Raw genomic sequence first — 18339 nt, forward strand, 5'->3', positions numbered from 1 at the left:
CCCTAGTTGTCCCTTGAGAAGGTGGTGGTGAGCTGCCTTCTTGAATCGCTGCAGTCCACGTGCTGTGGGTTGCCCCACAATGCCGTTAGGGAGGGAATTCCAGGATTTTGACCCATTGACTGCGAAGGAACAGCAATATATTTCCAAGTCAGGATGGTGAGTGGCTTGGAGGGGAACTTGCAGGTGGTGGTGTTCCCATGTATTTGCTGCCCTTGTCCTTCCAGATGGAAGTGGTCACGGGTTTGGAAGGTGCTGTCTAAGGATCTTCGGTGAATTGCTGCAATACATCTTGTAGATGGTACACACTGCTGCTACTGAGCGTCGGTGGTGGAGGGAGTGGGTGTTTGTGAATCTGGTGCCAATCAAGGGGGGCTGCTTTGTCCTGGATGGTGTCGAGCTTCTTGAGTGTTGTTGGAGCTGCACCCATCCAGGCAAGTGGGGAGTATTCCATCACACTCCTGACTTGTGCCTTGTAGATGGTGGATAGGCTTTGGGGAGTCAGGAGGTGAGTTACTCGCCGCAGTATTCCTAGCCTCTGACCTGCTCTTGTAGCCACTGTCTTTATGTGGCTAGTCCATTGAGTCATAGAGGTTTACAGCATGGAAAGAGGCCTTTCGGCCCAAATTGTCCATGCCGCCCTTTTTTTAAAATCCCTAAACTAATCCCAATTGCCCGCATTTGGCCCATATCCCTCTATACCCATTTTATCCATGTAACTGTCTAAATGCTTTTTAAAAGATAAAATTGTACCCGCCTCTGGCAGCTGGTTCCAGACACTGCGAAAAAATTGCCCCTCTGCACCCTTTTGTATCTCTCCCTTCTCACCTTAAACCTATGCCCTCTAAGTTTAGACTCCCCTACCTTTGGGAAAAGATGTTGACTATCAAGCTGAACTTTGCCCCTCATTATTTTACAGACCTCTATAAGATCACCCCTCAGCCTTCTACGCTCCAGAGAAAAAAGCCCCAGTCTATCCAGCCTCTCTTTATAACTCAAACCATCAAGTCCCGGTAGCATCCTAGTAAATCTTTTCTGCACTCTTTCTAGTTTAATAATATCCCTTCTATAATTGGGTGACCAGAATTGTACACAGTATTCCAAGTGTGGCCTTACCAATGTCTTGTACAACAGGGACCTGGGTTTGATTCCCGGTTTGGGTCACTGTCTGTGTGGAGTTTGCACATTCTCCCCGTGTCTGCGTGGGTTTCCTCCGGGTGCTCCGGTTTCCTCCCACAGTCCAAAGATGTGCGGGTTAGGTTGATTGGCCATGCTAAAATTGCCCCTTAGTGTCCTGAGATGCGTAGGTTAGAGGGATTAGCGGGTAAATATGTAGGGATATGGGGGTAGGGCCTGGGTGGGATTGTGGTCGGTGCAGACTCGATGGGCCAAATGGCCTCTTTCCGCACTGTAGGGTTTCTATGGTTTGAAAACAGCAATTCTAGAACTTCAACAAGACGTCCCAACTCCTGTATTCAATATTCTGACCAATGAAACCAGTTGAGTTTCTGGTCAGTGGTAACCCCCAGAATGTTGACGGTGGGGGATTCGGTGATGGTAATACCATTGATTGTCAAAGGGTGGTGATTCGATTGTTTCTCATCAGTGATGGTCATTGCCTGGCATTTGTGTGGCTCAAATGTTACTAATAAACTTCTCTCTTTGGAGATTAATGGGAAATTAGTTCAGGGAGTCGTAACTGTTCCTGAAGGGCAGAATCCAAACTGCACACTTCTTCCATATTTATCACCAAAATCATTCATTTCAAGGAAAACCTGTACTGTTCTCTGATTGCTTAAGCTATCTCTCACCATTAATCTGCTCGATTCCAGACAAACAGATATGAAAACACCTTCCTTTAGGGTTAGCCAGCAGGTTACCCTCGGCATAACAGGGCAGATAAGGTATATATAGTGCACGGTGGCGCAGTGGTTAGCACTGCTGCTTCGCTGCGCCAGGGACCCGGGTTTGATTCCGAGCTTGGGTGACTGTCTTTGTGGAGTTTGCACGTTCTCCCCGTGTCTGCGTGGGTTTGCTCTGGGTGCTCCAGTTTTCTCCCACACTCCAAAGATGTGCAGGTTAGGTGGATTGGCAATGCTAAATTGCCCCTTAGTGTCCAAAGATGTGTAGGTTAGGTGGATTGGCCGTGTCAACTTGCCCCTGTGTCCAAAGATGTGCAGGTTAGGTGGATTAACCATGCTAAATTGCCACTTAATGTCCAAAGTGTAGGCTAGATGGATTAGCCATGGTAAATGTGTGGGGTTGTGGGGATAGGGCAGTTGGGAGAGCCTGGGTGGGATGCTTTTTCAGAGTGTCAGCACAGACATGATGGACCAAATGGCCTCTTTTTACACTGCAGGGAATCTGTGATTTAACAGGACCATTTTGGGAGGTAATTTCCAGTTGTTAGCAGTTGGTTATTGAGGAAGGAAGCTGCAGATTGTTGGGAAAACCTTTCCTCTAAGCGGCACTGGCGCATGGCTGCACAGTGGCCCGAAGCTTACCACGCGGTAGATAGAATACAAAAGCAGGGATGTACTTCTGAGGCTGTATAAGGCTCTGGTCAGACCCCATTTGGAGTATTGTAAGCAGTTTTGGGCCCCATATCTGGTCCAGTGGGCAAACAGACCGCATGGCTCCTTTAAGATGTGGAGCTGCAAAACAATTTTAAAGGGACCGAGCGCAAATTAAAGGGAGCATTAGCTCTGGATCAGGAGCTCAAAGACCAGATTAAGGCCGATTAGCTCTTTTTCAACCACCCCGAACACTCTGGGCTAAATCCGTGCCACACATTTTTTCAATGTCACGTCCTGTTTCCTTCTTAGTTTTCGAAGGGATAATGTTTATCAGCCGTTGATCATATTAATGAGCTTTTGGTTGGAGGTTTGCCGACTGACCACAATTGCGCAACAACAAGCCGGCAAACTATGCGAAATATTCCGGATAAACAACTCCAAAGTTTGTGACTACAAAAGGTCCAGTGTGGAGAAATGATCTTCAAGTTTGTGCAAGTCGACCGCGACGCTCTTGCCTTCTGCTCAGATGTGGTGACAGCAAAAGGGCAAAAAAAAAACCTCGAGACATTCCTGGAGCAGAATTGTATTGAATTGTTGAAAAGAGAATAAACTGGGGGGGCGGTAACATAATTGTTCGAACAACAGAATCGGATCCCGGAGCCTGCGTTTGGTCACTCACATACCAGCTACCAGAAATTGCGATGGATTTTGAATTGTTTCTGCATGTTGGTCCCCATAGATCACTAATTTGGACAAACAGATGCATTTTAGTTGAACTTAAACCAACACTCCATCCAACCCCCTGGGTGCTCTGAAACTAAAAGCAGAAAATGGTGGATTAGCTCAGCAGGTCTGGCAGTGTCTATGGAGAATGAAACGGGGTGACCGCTTTCAAGTCTGTGCGGCTCCTCTTCAGAGCTGAAAAGGGCTAGAAATGTGATAGGGTGGCACAGTGGTTGGCACTGCTGTCTCGCAGCGCCAGGGACCCAAGTTCAATTCCGGCCTCGGGTCACTGTCTGTGCGGAGTTTGCACATTCTCCTCGTGCCTGTATCGGTTTCCTCCGGGTGCTCCGGTTTCCTCCTACAGTCCAAAGATGTGCAGGTTAGGTGCATTGGCCGTGCTAAGTTGCCCTTTAGTGTACCAAAAAGTGTAGGTTAGGTGGGTTAGCCATCTAAATTGCCCCTTAATGTCCAAGGATGTGCAGGTTAGGTGGAGTGGCCATGCTAAGTTGCCCCTTAGTGTCCAAAGATGTGTGGGTTAGGTGGATTGGCCATGCTAAATTGCCCCCTAGTGTCCAAAGATGTGCAGGTTAGGTGGATTGGCCGTGCTAAGTTGCCCCGTAGTGCCCAAAGATGTGCAGGTTAGGTGGATTGGCCGTGCTAAATTGCCCCCTAGTGTCCAAAAATGTGCAGGTTAGGCGCATTGGCCGTGCTAAGTTGCCCTTTAGTGTCCCAAGATGTGTAGGTTTGGTGAATTAGCCATGGTAAATGCGTGGATAGGCCTGGGCAGGATGCTCTTCGGAGAGTTGGTGCAGACTTAGAATAGAATAGAATTCTTACGGTGCAGAAAAAGGCCATTCAGCCCATCGAGTCTGCACCAACATCTTAACCAGGCCCAACCCGCACGCTAACCCCGTAACCCCACGCATTCTACCTCACGAATCCCCTAGTCTGCACACTAAGTGGCAATTTAGCATGGCACCTGATGGGCTGAATGGCCTCCTTCTGCACTGTAGGGATTCTATGATATGATCCTCTATAGTTGAAGCGGGGAGGTGGAGCAGAACAGCAGGTCAGGGATAGGCGACAGTCGAGGAGAGATTGACAAAGATGTCATGGGCACACGACAAAGGGGGTGTGAATGGCAGCATCGAGGACTGAAGGAGGTGCTGTTTGTGGCATAAAAGTCAGAGAGCAGAATGTGTTAACAGCAGCACCCGTGGATATACCGTTCAGTTTAAATCACCTCCATTCTTACAGTTTGAATGAGTGCAGTTTCAGAAAGAGGAATTTATACTGTAACCCCCCCTTCACCACTCGTGCCTCAAACTGTTTTACAGCCAATGAAATTCCTTTTTTTTTGAAGTGTAGCCAATTGGCACTCGGTAATCTCCCACAAACAGCAACGTAATAATGATCAAGTACCCTCTCTTATTTTTGTGGTGTTGATTGAGGGATAACCGTTAGCCAGAACACCAGGGATGACTCCCCCACTCACCTTTGAGATGTTTAGAATCCAGCCGACAGGCCGAAAGGACCTCGGATTAATGGCACATCCAAGAGATGTGACCTCGGACAGTGTTGGGCTCCCTCAGGACTGCGCTGGAGTGCCGGCCTTGATTTTTGTGCCCAAGCCCCAGAGTGGGACTTGAACCCTGTCGCTCAGAGGTGGCAGTGCTACCCCTGAGCCACAGCTTATGCCCCCTTTGGGTTAATTTTAACTCCTTGGATAGTTGGCTGTATGTTGTGAGATTGGTTCACAGCTGGGCGGCAGGGTAGCACAGTGGTTAGCACTGCTGCCTCACAGCGCCAGGGACCCGGGTTCGATTCCCGGCTTGGGTCACTGTCTGTGCGGAGTCTGCACCTCCTCCCCATGTCTGCGTGGGTTTCCTCCAGGTGCGCTGGTTTCCTCCCACACTCCAAAGATGTACGGGTTAGGTGGATTGGCCAGGCTAAATTGTCCCTTAGTGTCCAAAGATGTGCAGGTTCAGTGGATTGGCCATGCTAAATTGTCCCTTACTGTCCATAGATGTGTAGGTTAGGTGGATTGGCCATGCTAAATTGCCCCTTAGTGTCCATAGATGTGTAGATTAGGTGGATTGGCTGTGCTAAATTGCCCCTTGGTGTCCAAAGATGTGCAGGTTAGGTGGATTGGCCATGGTAAAGTACCCCTTATTGTCCACAAATGTGCAGGTTAGGTGGATTGGCCACGCTAAATTGTCCCTTACTGTCAGGGGGACTAGCTAGGGTAAATGCATGGGGTTATGGGGATAGGGCCTGGGTGGGATTGTGGTCAGTGCAGACTCGATGGGCCGAATGGCCTCCTTCTGCACCGTAAGATTCTATGATCTATGATAATCAAGGACCCCACGTACCCCGGATATTCTCTCTTCCATCGGGAAAAAGAAAGTCTGAGATCACGCACCAACCGACTCATGAACAGCTTCTTCCCTGCTGCCTTCAGACGTTTGAATGGACCTACCTTATATTAAGGTGTTCTTTCTCTACACCCTAGCTGTGACTGTAACACTGCATTCTGCACTCTCTCCTTTCCTTCTCTATGAACGGTATGTTTTGGCTGTATAGCGCTCAAGAAACAATACTTTTCATTGTATCCAAATACATGTGACAATAATAAATCGAATCAATTCAACTGTGGTCCAGAAGATCCCGCTAGCAAGAAGAGCCAGAAATTCCAGGCCACAGAATGGTTGCAGCATGGAAGAAGGCCATTCAGCCCATTGTGTTGGTGCTGGCTCTCCGCAAGTGCAATTTACCTAGTCCCACTCTCCAGCCTATTCTCCATAAATGTTTTCTTTTCAGATACTTATTCGACACATTTAACGGCCTTGGTAATGGCCTAGTGGCATTGTCGCTAGACTATTCATCCAGAAACCCAGCTAATGTTCTGGGGACCCGGGTTCGAATCCCGTCACAGCAGATGGTGGAATCAAATTCAATTTTTTAAAAATCTGGAATTACGAATCTACTGATGACCATCAAACCATTGTTGATTGTCGGAAAAACCCACCTGGTTCACTAATGTCCTTTAGGGAAGGAAATCTGCCGTCCTTACCTGGTCTGGCCTACATGTGACTCCAGAGTCACAGCAATGTGGTTGACAGTTGTATAGGTAAGATGGGTATAGAGGGATATGGGCCAAACACGGGCAATTGATACTAGCTTAGTGGTATACAAAAGGGCGACATGGACAAGTTGAGCCGAAGGGCCTGTTTCCATGTTGTAAACCTCTATGACTCTCAACCACCGTCTGGCAACTGGGGATGGGCAATGAATGCTGGCCAGCCAGCGATACCCATGTCCCACGAATTAATAAATATCTTCGTCTATCACACTACCGGCGGCACAGTGGTTAGCACTGCTGCCTCACAGCGCCAGGGACCCGGGTTCGATTCCCGGCTTGGGTCACTGTCTGTGTGGAGTTTGCACATTCTCCCCGTGTCTGTGTAGGTTTCCCCCAGGTGCTCCGGTTTCCTCCCACAGTCCAAAGATGTGAAGGTTAGGTGGATTGGCCGTGCTAAATTGCCCCTTAGTGTCTCGTGATGGATTAGCGGGGTAAATATGTAGGGTTACGGGGGACAGGGTGGGGGAAGAGGGTCTGGGTACGATGCTCTGTAAGAGAGTCGGTGCAGACTCGATGGGCCGAATGGCCTCATTCTGCACTGTCGGGATTCTGAGTCTTTGGCAGGGCATTACAAATCCTAACCATGCACTATGTGAAATGTTTTACCCTCACGCCGCCTCTGATTGTGAGGCCATTCACCTTAAACTGCTTCCCTCTGGCTCTCAATCCTTCCGCCAACAATAACCCTTTCTCTCTATCTCTTCCGCCCAAGACCCTTCATGATTTCCCCTTTCTCCTGAATGGTTCTCCTCAAAACTGTGCAACTTGTGAAGAAATCATGTCGACAGTTCATGATGAGATCATGAGGAGACGGAACATGTTGGCAGCCAGACTCCAGTTCACTTGCCAGCTTCATATGGAACTGGTACTGAGTCAACCTCCTTGAGGAAAACATCTTGTGCACGACTGAGTCCCTTTCATGAGTCATCGTGTTGCTCAAGTGGAAGGAAAGGTTCCTTTTGGGCCTTTCGACACTGGTGTGTGCCAAGTGAGATTGCTTTCCAAGCCAAACATCATCTACCCGTCTCCTCCATGTGTTTGTTATAATCCAACCCACAAGTGGGCTTGATGGCTCCAGCCTTGTGATCAAACTCTGAAGATATCGCCAACTCGCCCACCCCCTTCAAGGGCGCATTATCTAACTTGCCTTGGAATGCGACAAGCAAGCACAATACGTTCTGCAACATTCCGCACCCCCAGCGATCTTTGTGTCTGCCAGAGAATGAAGCATGTTTTCCTTCCATTGTCAAATTGGCATTCATTAACCACTGATCTTCAAAGGACTTGAGGAACAATGAGCAAAGGCTGTATTCACGGAGTAGTTTGTCTCTTGTTGGGATCTTTTCCCACTGTGTTGGAGGCCAGATGATGCATTGAGTTGCGCTTGCTCTTGGCACTGCTCTCATCTCTCGATACTTATCCTGGGCTCCACTTGGAGTGTCCGCCCTTTCATACCAAATTTCAGTCGAATGGCGGCATTCTGTCAACCAACTGGTTGGAGCCCAGGTGAGGCCCACAACAAGACACAGCAACTTAGTCAATTCATACAGCAGAGTCTTTTAAAAATAAAACACTTCAGCAATCCATTTACTTACCCGGCCAATAGAGTCACTTTTTAAAAAAAAAGATCCTCTTTGAACGACAGCAAATAGAACTAGAATCAATTCAGTGCAGAAGGAGGCCATTCGGCCCATCGAGTCTGCACCGACCACAATCCCACCCAGCCCCTATCCCCATATCTCCATGATGTGGAGATGCCGGCGTTGGACTGAGGTGGGCACAGTAAGTAGTCTCACAACACCAGGTTAAAGTCCAACAGGTTTATTTGCATTTACCCTAGCTAGTCCCCCTGACACCAAGGGACAATTTAGCACGGCCAATCCACCTAACACCGCACATCTTTGGACTGTGGGAGGAAACCGGAGCACCCGGAGGAAACACAGAGAACGTGCAGACTCCGCACAGGCAGTGACCCAAGCCGGGAATCGAACTCTGGTCCTTGGCGCTGTGAGGCAGCAGTGCTAACCACTGTGCCACTGGGCCGCCCGAGCTCATGACTAAAACTACAGCAAAGTCTCCCAATACAAGCAGGTTTATGTCTCCAGAAGAATATAGTGAGTTGAGGATAGTAATGTACTACAAATTATTTTTTTAAAAATTCATTCATGGGATGTTGCTGGCTAGGCCAGCAGTTATTGCCCATCCCCAGTTGTCCTTCGGAAGGTGGTGGCTGCCTTCTTGAATCGCTGCAGTCCACTTGCTGTGGGTTGGCCGTTGGGAGGGAATTCCAGGATTTTGACCCCAGCGACTGCGAAGGAACGGCAGACATATTTCCAAGTCAGGATGGTGAGTGGCTTGGAGGGGAACTTGCAGGTGGTGGTGTTCCCATGTATCTGCTGCCCTTGTCCTTCTAGATGGAAGTGGTCGTGGGTTTGGAAGGTGCTGTCTAAGGATCTTTGGTGAATTGCTGCAATGCATCCTGTAGATGGTACACACTGCTGATGCACGTAAAATCAACCCCAGTCAATTGCAGCGTGGGAAATAAGTCATCGTCATTCTGCCTGGAAATTGTGGTGTCGTTACATAGAACGGCACGGTGGCCGTAGTGGTTAGCACTGCTGCCTCACAGCACCAGGGACCCGGGGTTCAATTCTGGCCTCGGGTGACTGTCTGCGTGGAGTTTGCATGTTCTCCTCGTGTCTGCGTGGTTTTCCTCTGGGTGCTCCGGCTTCCCCCCACAGTCTAAAGATGTGCAGGTTAGGTGGATTGACATTCGTCATACCTGTGTTGCTAAGATGCTAGTCTTGTGTGCATCCCCCTCCCCATCCAGTTTTGTCTCATAGAGGTTTACAGCATGGAAACAGGCCCTTCGGCCCAACTTGTCCATGCCGCTCTTTTTTTTAAACCTCTAAGCTAATCCCAGTTGCCCACATTTGGCCCATATCCCTCTATACCCATCGTACCCATGTAACTATCTAAATGCTTTTTAAAAGACAAAATTGTACCCGCCTCTGCTACTACCTCTGGCAGCTCGTTCCAGACACTCACCACCCTCTGTGTGAAAAAATTGCCCCTCTGGACCCTTTTGTATCTCTCCCCTCTCACCTTAAACCTATGCCCTCTAGTTTTAGACTCCCCTACCTTTGGGAAAAGATATTGACTGTCTAGCTGATCTATGCCCCTCATTATTTTATAGACCTCTATAAGATCACCCCTAAGCCTCCTACGCTCCAGAGAAAAAAGTCCCAGTCTATCCAGCCTCTCCTTACAACTCAAACCATCAAGTCCCGGTAGCATCCTCGTAAATCTTTTCTGCACTCTTTATTTACAGTCATGCCTTCAGTCATCAGTGCCAATGTTAATGACAATTATATTGTTCAGACTTAATTGCAATGACATTGTTATAGTTTAATGACAATTACACTGTTAAACAGCTGATAGGTATTTGTACACTTATAAATGGTGATAGCTGGGACACTGTTTGGTGAGGAGTGCTAACACTCTATAAACCCTCTCTGCAAGGAAAAGATTATCTGTCTTAGTTTTGACTTTATCAACTGGCTTGGATCCATGTACCAACCTAGACCCCATGCTTTCCCTCTCTATGCCACTTTGCCAGTGCTGCTTCACAGTGCCAGGCACCTTGAGGAAACCCACATAGACATGGGGAGAACGTGCACACTCCACACAGACAGTCACCTGGTGGCACAGTGGTTAGCACTGCTGCCTCACAGCGCCAGGGACCCGGGTTCGATTCCTGGCTCGTGTCACTGTCTGTGCGGAGTTTGCACGTTCTCCCCGTGTCTGCGTGGGTTTTCCTCCGGGTGCTCCGGTTTCCTCCTATGGTTGGAAAGACGTGCTGGTTAGGTGCATTGGCCGTGCTAATTTCACACTCTGTGTACCCGAACAGGTGCCGGAGTGTGATGATGAGGGGATTTTCACAGTAACTTCATTGCAGTGTTTATGTAAGCCTACTTGTGATACTAATAAATAAATAGTTAAACAGCAGGTGAATATTTGTACCGCCATAAATGGTGAGAGCTGGGACACTGGTGGGGCAAGTAGAGTTGATTCTCTATAAAGCCAATAAACTCTACAAGGAAAAGATTCTCTGTCTTAGTTTTGACCTCACCAACTGGCTTGGACCCATGTACCAATCTAGACCCCACTGTTTCCACCTCTATACGACTTTGTCAGCCCAACTCTCTTCCCTCCACTTAAACACTCCTCAAAACCCATCTCTTTGATCAAAGTTTTTGATCGTTTCCCCTGAATATCTCCTTTGTTGTCCCTGAGTTTTTTTGAGATTTTGTCTCAGTACATTTTCGGGGCGGCACAGTGGTTAGCACTGCTGCCTCACAGGTCCAGGGACTCGGGTTCGATTCCCAGCTTGGGTCACTGTCTGTGCGGAGTTTGCACGTTCTCCCCGTGTCTGCGTGGGTTTCCTCCGGGTGCTCCGGTTTCCTCCCACAGTCTAAAGACGGGCAGGTTAGGTGCATTTGCCATGCCAAATTGCCCCTTAGTGTCCCTGGATGCGTAGGTTGAAGGGATTAGCGGGGTAAATATATGTGGGGTTTTGGGGATAAGACCGAGGTGAGATTGTTGTCGGTACAGACTCAATGGGCCGAATGGCCTCCTTCACTGTAGGGATTCTATGATTCTCTATCAACACAAATGCAAATTGTTGTTGCGGTTGTAGTGTGGTAGTTTATTGCTATTATTTATATGCACAAAATCTTCCCGAGATAGAACATAGAACAGTACAGCACAGAACAGGCCCTTCAGCCCACGATGTTGTGCCAACCTTCATCTGAAACCAAGATCAAGCTATCCCACTCCCTATCATCCTGGTGTGCTCCATGTGCCTATCCAATAACCGCTTAAATGTTCCTAAAGTGTCTGACTCCACTATCACTGCAGGCAGTCCATTCACACCCCAACCACTCTCTGAGTAAAGAACCTACCTCGGATATCCTTCCTATATCTCCAACCATGAACCCTATAGTTATGCCCCCTTGTAATAGCTCCATCCACCCGAGGAAATAATCTTTGAACGTTCACTCTATCTATCCCCTTCATCATTTTATAAACCTCTATTAAGTCTCCCCTCAGCCTCCTCCGCTCCAGAGAGAACAGCCCTAGCTCCCTCAACCTTTCCTCATAAGACCTACCCTCCAAACCAGGCAGCATCCTGGTAAATCTCCTCTGCACTCTTTCCAGCGCTTCCACATTATTCTTATAGTGAGGTGTCCAGAACTGCACACAATATTCCAAATGTGGTCTCACCAAGGTCCTATACAGTTGCAGCATGACCCCACGGCTCTTAAACTCCAACCCCCGTTAATAAAAGCCAACACACTATAGGCCTTCTTCACAGCTCTATCCACTTGAGTGGCAACCTTCAGAGATCTGTGGATATGGACCCCAAGATCTCTCTGTTCCTCCACAGTCTTCAGAACCCTACCTTTGAGATAATGTGTCGTAAAGCAATCTATGCAATTTATCGATGTGTTTTATGATTTCTGGTCGGGTTTATCACATATCTATCGATCTAGAACTATAGCAGAGGCGCAGTTATCAATAGGAGTGGAGCAGTATAAATACTAATGATTTTAATGGTTATAAAATGGTAGCAGGTGAATGGTTAAGTGTCTTCCAACTTGACTGTCATTGAGAAATAGCTGCCGACAAAAGTGCCATCAGAGCCTGGGCTGGAGCCCTTCTGCTATGAAGAGAGGCTAGTTAGGCTGGAGTTGTTTACCTTGGAGCAGAGAAGGCTGAGGGGACCTCATTGAAGTGTACAAAGGTATGAGGGACAGGAGGCAGCACAGTGGTCAGCATTGCTGCCTCACAGCGCCAGGACCGGGTTAGATTCTCGTCTTGGGTCACTGTGCGGAATTATAGAATCGTAGAATACAATCATAGAATCCCTGCAGTGCAGAAGGAGGACACTCAACCCATGAAGTCTGCACTGACCACAATTCCACCCAGGTCCTATTCCCTTAACCCCACATATTTATCCTGCTAATCCCCTGACACTAAGGTCAATTTAGCAATGGCCAATCAACCTAACCTGCACATCTTTGGACTATGGGAGGAAACCGGAGCACCCGGAGGAAACCCACGCACGCACGGGGAGAATGTACAGACTCCACACAGACAGTGACCCGAGGCCGGAATTGAACCTGGGTCTCTGGCGCTGTGAGGCAGCAATGCTAACCACTGTGCCACCCCCAAAGCTGCACATTCTCCCCGTGTCTGCATGGGTTTCCTCCGGGTGCTCCGATTTCCTCCCACACTGCAAAGATGTGCAGGTTAGGTTGATTGGCCATGCTAAATTGACCCTTAGTGTCAAGGGGATTAGCAGGGTAAATATGTGGGGTGATGGGGATAGGGCCTGTGCGGGATTGTTGTCGGTGGAGACTTGATGGGCCAAATGGCCTCCTTCTGCACTGTCGGGATTCTATGATCAAGTCACCCCTTCCCTCGACCATTTAAAGGCAAATTTGAATAGGTTCAACATTTGGTATTGATCATCCAGTCAAGATGTGAGCAACAAGCTGATTTTTAATTTCGATTCTTTAAAAGAAGTCCAAAGTTTCCACCATTGTGTCTATTTGTTTTTGGCTCAAATTGGTCTGCTCATTATAATGATGGATCATTTTGCTCCCCTGGCATCCAGTAGTAGCACTAAAGCATGCCGAGGCCAGGTGGAACGCAGTTAGATGCTCCCTCTGCCTTGCTGTAAAAACATGTTCTGGATCCTACCTTGGGACAGCAGTACATAACCAGCACTGCAGGCGGTGTACACCTCTCTCTTGTTAAGCTAATTAGCAGCAAGTTAAGGGCAGCTTTGTGTTGCCTGCCCATCTCCATTGAGGACTCGTTAAGTCTCCGCAAATTCGCTTCGCGTAACTTCAGGAGTGACTTCCATCTCAATTAACCGGGATGTAGTTGAGCAAAGCACCAGACGTGAGAGTGTAACGTGCCCTGGCCACACCCACCCCCCCCCCCCCCCCCCTCCTCGGAATTTCAGCTGAATAAAGAATGATGTTTTTTTTTTCTGACACACAAAATTAATTTGCGTGTATCTTGCATTTGCAGACACTATCACAGTATGGATGAATTCAGTCACTATGACCTCCTGGATGCAGCTACTGGGAGGAAGGTCGCTGAGGGACACAAAGCTAGTTTCTGTCTGGAGGACACCACGTGTGACTTTGGCCACCTGAAGCGATACGCCTGTACAGCGCACACTCAGGTAGGGATGAGCAGCGCAGGCAAAGTATATTTCCCCATTTGTTGTTGTTGTGTTGCCTCAGTACGTGACAAGAATAAGGGGCTGAATTTTATCCTTGGCCACCCGCTATCAATACCCACATTCTCCGCTTTGATTAGGGTGGCATGGTGGCGCAGTGGTTAGCACTGCTGCCTCACGGCGCCAGGGACCCGGGTTCGATTCCTGGCTTGGGTCACTGTCTGTGTGGAGTTCGCACGTTCTTCCCGTGTCTGCGTGGGTTTCTTCCGGGTGCTCCGGTTTCCTCCCACAGTCCAAAGATGTGCAGGCTAGGTGGATTGGCCATGCTAAATTGCCCCGTAGTGTCCCAAGATGTGTAGGTTAGATGGATTGGCCGCACTAAATTGCCCCTTAATGTCCCAAGGCTAGAAGGATTAGCGGGGTAAATATGTTGGGGGATAGGGCCTGGGTGGGATTGTTGTCGGTGCGGACTCGATGGGCCAATTGGCCACCTCCTGCACTGTAGGGTATCTATGAATCAAAGTCAGGTTTTTTTTTATTCATTCATGGGACATGGGCGTCGCTGGCTGGGCCAGCATTTATTGCCTATCCATAGTTGCCCTTGGAGGGCAGTTGAGAGTCAACCACATTGCTGTGGCACTGGAATCGCATGTAGTTGGACTGGGGTAAAAACAGTAAGAAGTTTAACAACACCAGGTTAAAGTCCAACAGGTTTATTTGGTAGCAAAAGCCACACAAGCTTTCGGAGCCTTAAGCTCCTTTTTCAGGTGAGTGGGAATTCTGTTCACAAACAGGGCATATAAAGACACAAACTCAATTTACAGAATAATGGTTGGAATGCGAATACTTACAGCTAATCAAGTCTTAAAAGTCTTAATCAAGTCTTGATTGGCTGTAAGTATTCGCATTCCAACCATTATTCTGTAAATTGAGTTTGTGTCTTTATATGCCCTGTTTGTGAACAGAATTCCCACTCCCCTGAAGAAGGAGCTTAAGGCTCCGAAAGCTTGTCGCATGTAGGCCAGACCAGGTAAGGACAGCAGATTTCCTTCCCTAAAGGACATTAAACTTTGTTTTTAAAGTTTATTTATTAGTGGCATGAGTAGTCTTACATTAACACCGCAATGAAGTTACTGTGAAAATGCCCTAGTTGCCACACTCCGTCACCTTTTCGGGTACACTGAGGGAGAATTTAGCATGGCCAATGCACCTAACTAAATCAAATCAAATCAAACCTAACTATGGGAGGAAACCGGAGCACCCGGAGGAAACCCACGCAGACACAGGGAGGATGTGCAAACTCCACACAGACAGTGGCCCAAGCCGGGAATCGAACCCGGGTCCCTGGCGTTGTGAGGCAGCAGTGCTAACCACTGTGCCACCGTGCCCCTTATGTCCCAAGATTTGTAGATTAGGTGGATTGGCCATGGTGAATTGCCCCTGAGTGTCATAGAATCATAGAATCCCTACAGTGCAGAAAGAGGCCATTCAGTCCATCAATATCAATCCGACCCAGACCCTATCCCCATAATCCCATGCATTTACCCCAGCTAATCCCCCTGACACTAAGAGGCAATTTAACATGGCTAATCCACCAAGATGTGTAGGTAAGGGGGAATGAATGGAATGTGTGGGGTTACGTGCAGGGGGTGGGCCTGGGTTAGATGCTCCGTCAGAAGGTCAGTGCAGACTTGATGGGCCGAATGGCTTCCTTCTGCACTGCAGGGATTCTATTATTCTTAAAATTCACCCACTCCTTTCATACCACGCTGGAGTGGCAGCCTCGATTTTGTTATCTGGTAGATTCAGCAACACTGACTAATGCATATTTTCTCTGTACTGAACTTAGTTATAGACTACTTGTGCGTGTCAATGTGGGGAACTCGGGGTCACTTCTACTCGTGTGTCTACGTTTCTGCAATCTGCCCGTACAAAACTGAGCTAGAAGTAAACAGCACTCGACTTGTTGTCCCTGCTGTCAGGGGCCCACATTCCAGTGAGACAGAAAACCAGATGTCGTTTTACTGGAAGGACAGTTCCAATTGTAATCTTTTGCAAACCGTTTCACCAAGTGTCAGAGTTTGCTCTTGCTCTCGGTCTGTGAAGGCTGAAGTCTCGGGTCCGAAGTTATCACGCTGTGGTACACAATTGCCCTCCCGTGTTTACTTAGCCTGTTTTTCTGACTGCCTCAGAGTCGCCCACTGTTTCCTACAGGGAGTTATCAAGGACAGACAGATGCTTTCAGATCTCTTGTTGCTCTCTGACTGAACACACTCTGTTGCACAAGAAACGGACCCTCCGGTTCAGTCATTTTCTCCTCGTTTTCTTCCCCCCCCCCCCCTCCTCCCCCACCCCCCGTGGTGTCAACATCTGTTCATCACCTCGCTGTCATAGCTGGGCCCAAGCTGACAACTGGCCCTGCAGGGAGTCACTGGTAATGAACCCGCTGCCTTTCAGCCCCTTTTGTGCTGCATTATGTGCTGAGCTCCCTCATTATACAGAATCGCGAGGGCGTTTGGTGAGAGTGCAGGAGGGAGAGATTGTTTCCGATGGCAGGAACGTCGGTAATTGGAGGACGCACGCTGAAGATAATTGGAGAGTGGGGCAGGGGGATGAGGAGGACTATATTTTTTTTTTAGATCCATCCATGCTGTAAGGGTGATGGAATCAGATTCACTCTCGAAAGAGAGACGGATATCTACCTGCAAAAGGGAAAGAAAAGATTGCAGGAATAATGGGGGGAAAGATCGGAGGCCTTGGGATAATTGGATAGCTTTTTCCAAGGAGCAGCAGGGTGGCACAGTGGTTAGCACTGCTGCCTCACAGCGCCAGGGACCCGGGTTCGATTCTGGCCTTGGATGACTGTCTGTATGGAGTCTGCACGTTCTCCCCACGTGGGTTTCCTCCGGGAGCTCCGGTTTCCTCCCACACTCCAGAAATGTGCAGTTTAGGTTGATTGGCCATGCTAAATTGCCCCTTAGTGTCCAAAGATGTGCAAATTAGGTGGATTGGCCATGCTAAATTGCCCTTGGTGTCCAAAGATGTGCAAATTAGGTGGATTGGCCATGCTAAATTGCCCTTGGTGTCCAAAGATGTACAGGTTAGGTGGATTGGCCATGCTAAATTGCCCCTTAGTGTCCAAAGATGTGCAAATTAGGTGGATTGGCCATGCTAAATTGCCCTTGGTGTCCAAAGCTGTGCAGGTTAGGTGGATTGGCCATGCTAAATTGCCCCTTGGTGTCCAAAGATGTACAGGTTAGGTGGATTGGCCATGCTAAATTGCCCCTTGGTGTCCAAAGCTGTGCAGGTTTGGTGGATTGGCCACGCTCAATGTGCAGCATTGCATTACAGCGATAGGGCTGGGTCTGAGTAAGATGATCTTTCAGAGAATCAGGGCCGAATGGCCTCCTTCTGTTCTGTAGGGATTCTAAAGAGCCAGAATATGGTTGATGGACTGAATGGCTTGTTGTTTATTCGATACAGCTACACATTTTGAAACCTCAACAGATTCTTTGGTGGAATATATCACAGAGCGATGATAATAAACTTCCTTTTTTTTAATGCAGGGGTTGAGTCCTGGTTGCTATGACACCTACAATGCAGATATTGATTGCCAGTGGATTGATATCACAGACATCCAGCCTGGGAAATTCATACTGAAGGTACAAAACTCTCCTGTGTTGCCGCTGCACACAGTTTGGATTTGTTAGAATTGCTTACTTTCATCCCTTCCTTATATTCCTGTGTCACAGCTTCAAGTGAACCCCAACTATCTCATACAAGAATCAGACTTCACAAACAACGTGATCAGATGCAACATACACTACACAGGGCGATATGTTGCCACTACGAACTGTAAAATCACGCAGTAAGTAATTCCAGTCTTTTCTCCTTGACTTAGAAATGGCCTTCAGCCTCCCGAACTCCAGCCCCCACATTTGCCCCCAAAGCTCCAAGAGTTTGTTCCTATTCCGCGCTCAATCCATCCTCTCTGACCTCCATTGACCCCGATCTCCCAACCCAGAGTTGATGGAAATGAGAGTCTATGGCCGGGATTTTCCAGCCACGCTCGCCGCAAAGCTGGAAAATCCCGCCCGAGGTCAACAGACCTTCGCATAGTCCATGTCCCACCTGCTACAATTCCCATGGCGGGCGGGACTGGAAAATCCACCTTTATATTTCCTTTCTTAATTTCAGACTGAATGGGCGGAAAGTTCCCCCCTGCCAAAAGAATTAATGGGGAGGCGATGGCCTAGCGGTATTTTTTTTTATTCGTTGATGGGACATGGGCGTCGCTGGCGGGGCAGCATTTATTGCCCATCCTTAGTTGCCCGAGGGCAGTTGAGAGTCAACCACATTGCTCTGGAGTCACATGTAGGCCAGACCGGGTAAGGGCGGCAGATTTCTTTCCCTAAAGGATATTAGTGAACCAGATGGGTTTTTGCAACAATCGACAATGGTTTCATGGTCGTCATTAGACTTTTAATTCCAGATATTGTTTATTGAATTCAAATTCCACCATCTGCCGTGGCGGGATTTGAACCCAGATCCCCAGAACATTAGCTGTGTTTTTGGATTAATACTCTCACGGTAAGGCCATCACCTCCCCAATTTATCGCTAGGTTATTAATCCTAGAAAATTATTACTCAGCTAATGTTCTGGGGACCTGGGTTCGAATCACGCCACGGCAGCTGGTGGAATT

General features: G+C 48.3%; 1 protein-coding gene across 1 annotated transcript in view; it reads left to right on the forward strand.

Annotated features, from left to right (window-relative positions):
• Positions 1-18339, forward strand: part of LOC144480538 (lysyl oxidase homolog 1-like) — a 69167-nt gene that overhangs the window by 41084 nt on the left and 9744 nt on the right. Inside the window, exons 4-6 of the mRNA XM_078200104.1 lie at positions 13483-13639; positions 17203-17298; positions 17389-17504. Coding sequence (XP_078056230.1) covers positions 13496-13639; positions 17203-17298; positions 17389-17504 — 356 coding nt within the window. The 5' untranslated portion in view covers positions 13483-13495. The remainder of the gene's footprint in view (positions 1-13482; positions 13640-17202; positions 17299-17388; positions 17505-18339) is intronic.

This window comes from Mustelus asterias, chromosome 29 (genome assembly GCF_964213995.1).
Source record: "Mustelus asterias chromosome 29, sMusAst1.hap1.1, whole genome shotgun sequence".
In the NCBI taxonomy this organism is placed as follows: domain Eukaryota; kingdom Metazoa; phylum Chordata; class Chondrichthyes; order Carcharhiniformes; family Triakidae; genus Mustelus; species Mustelus asterias.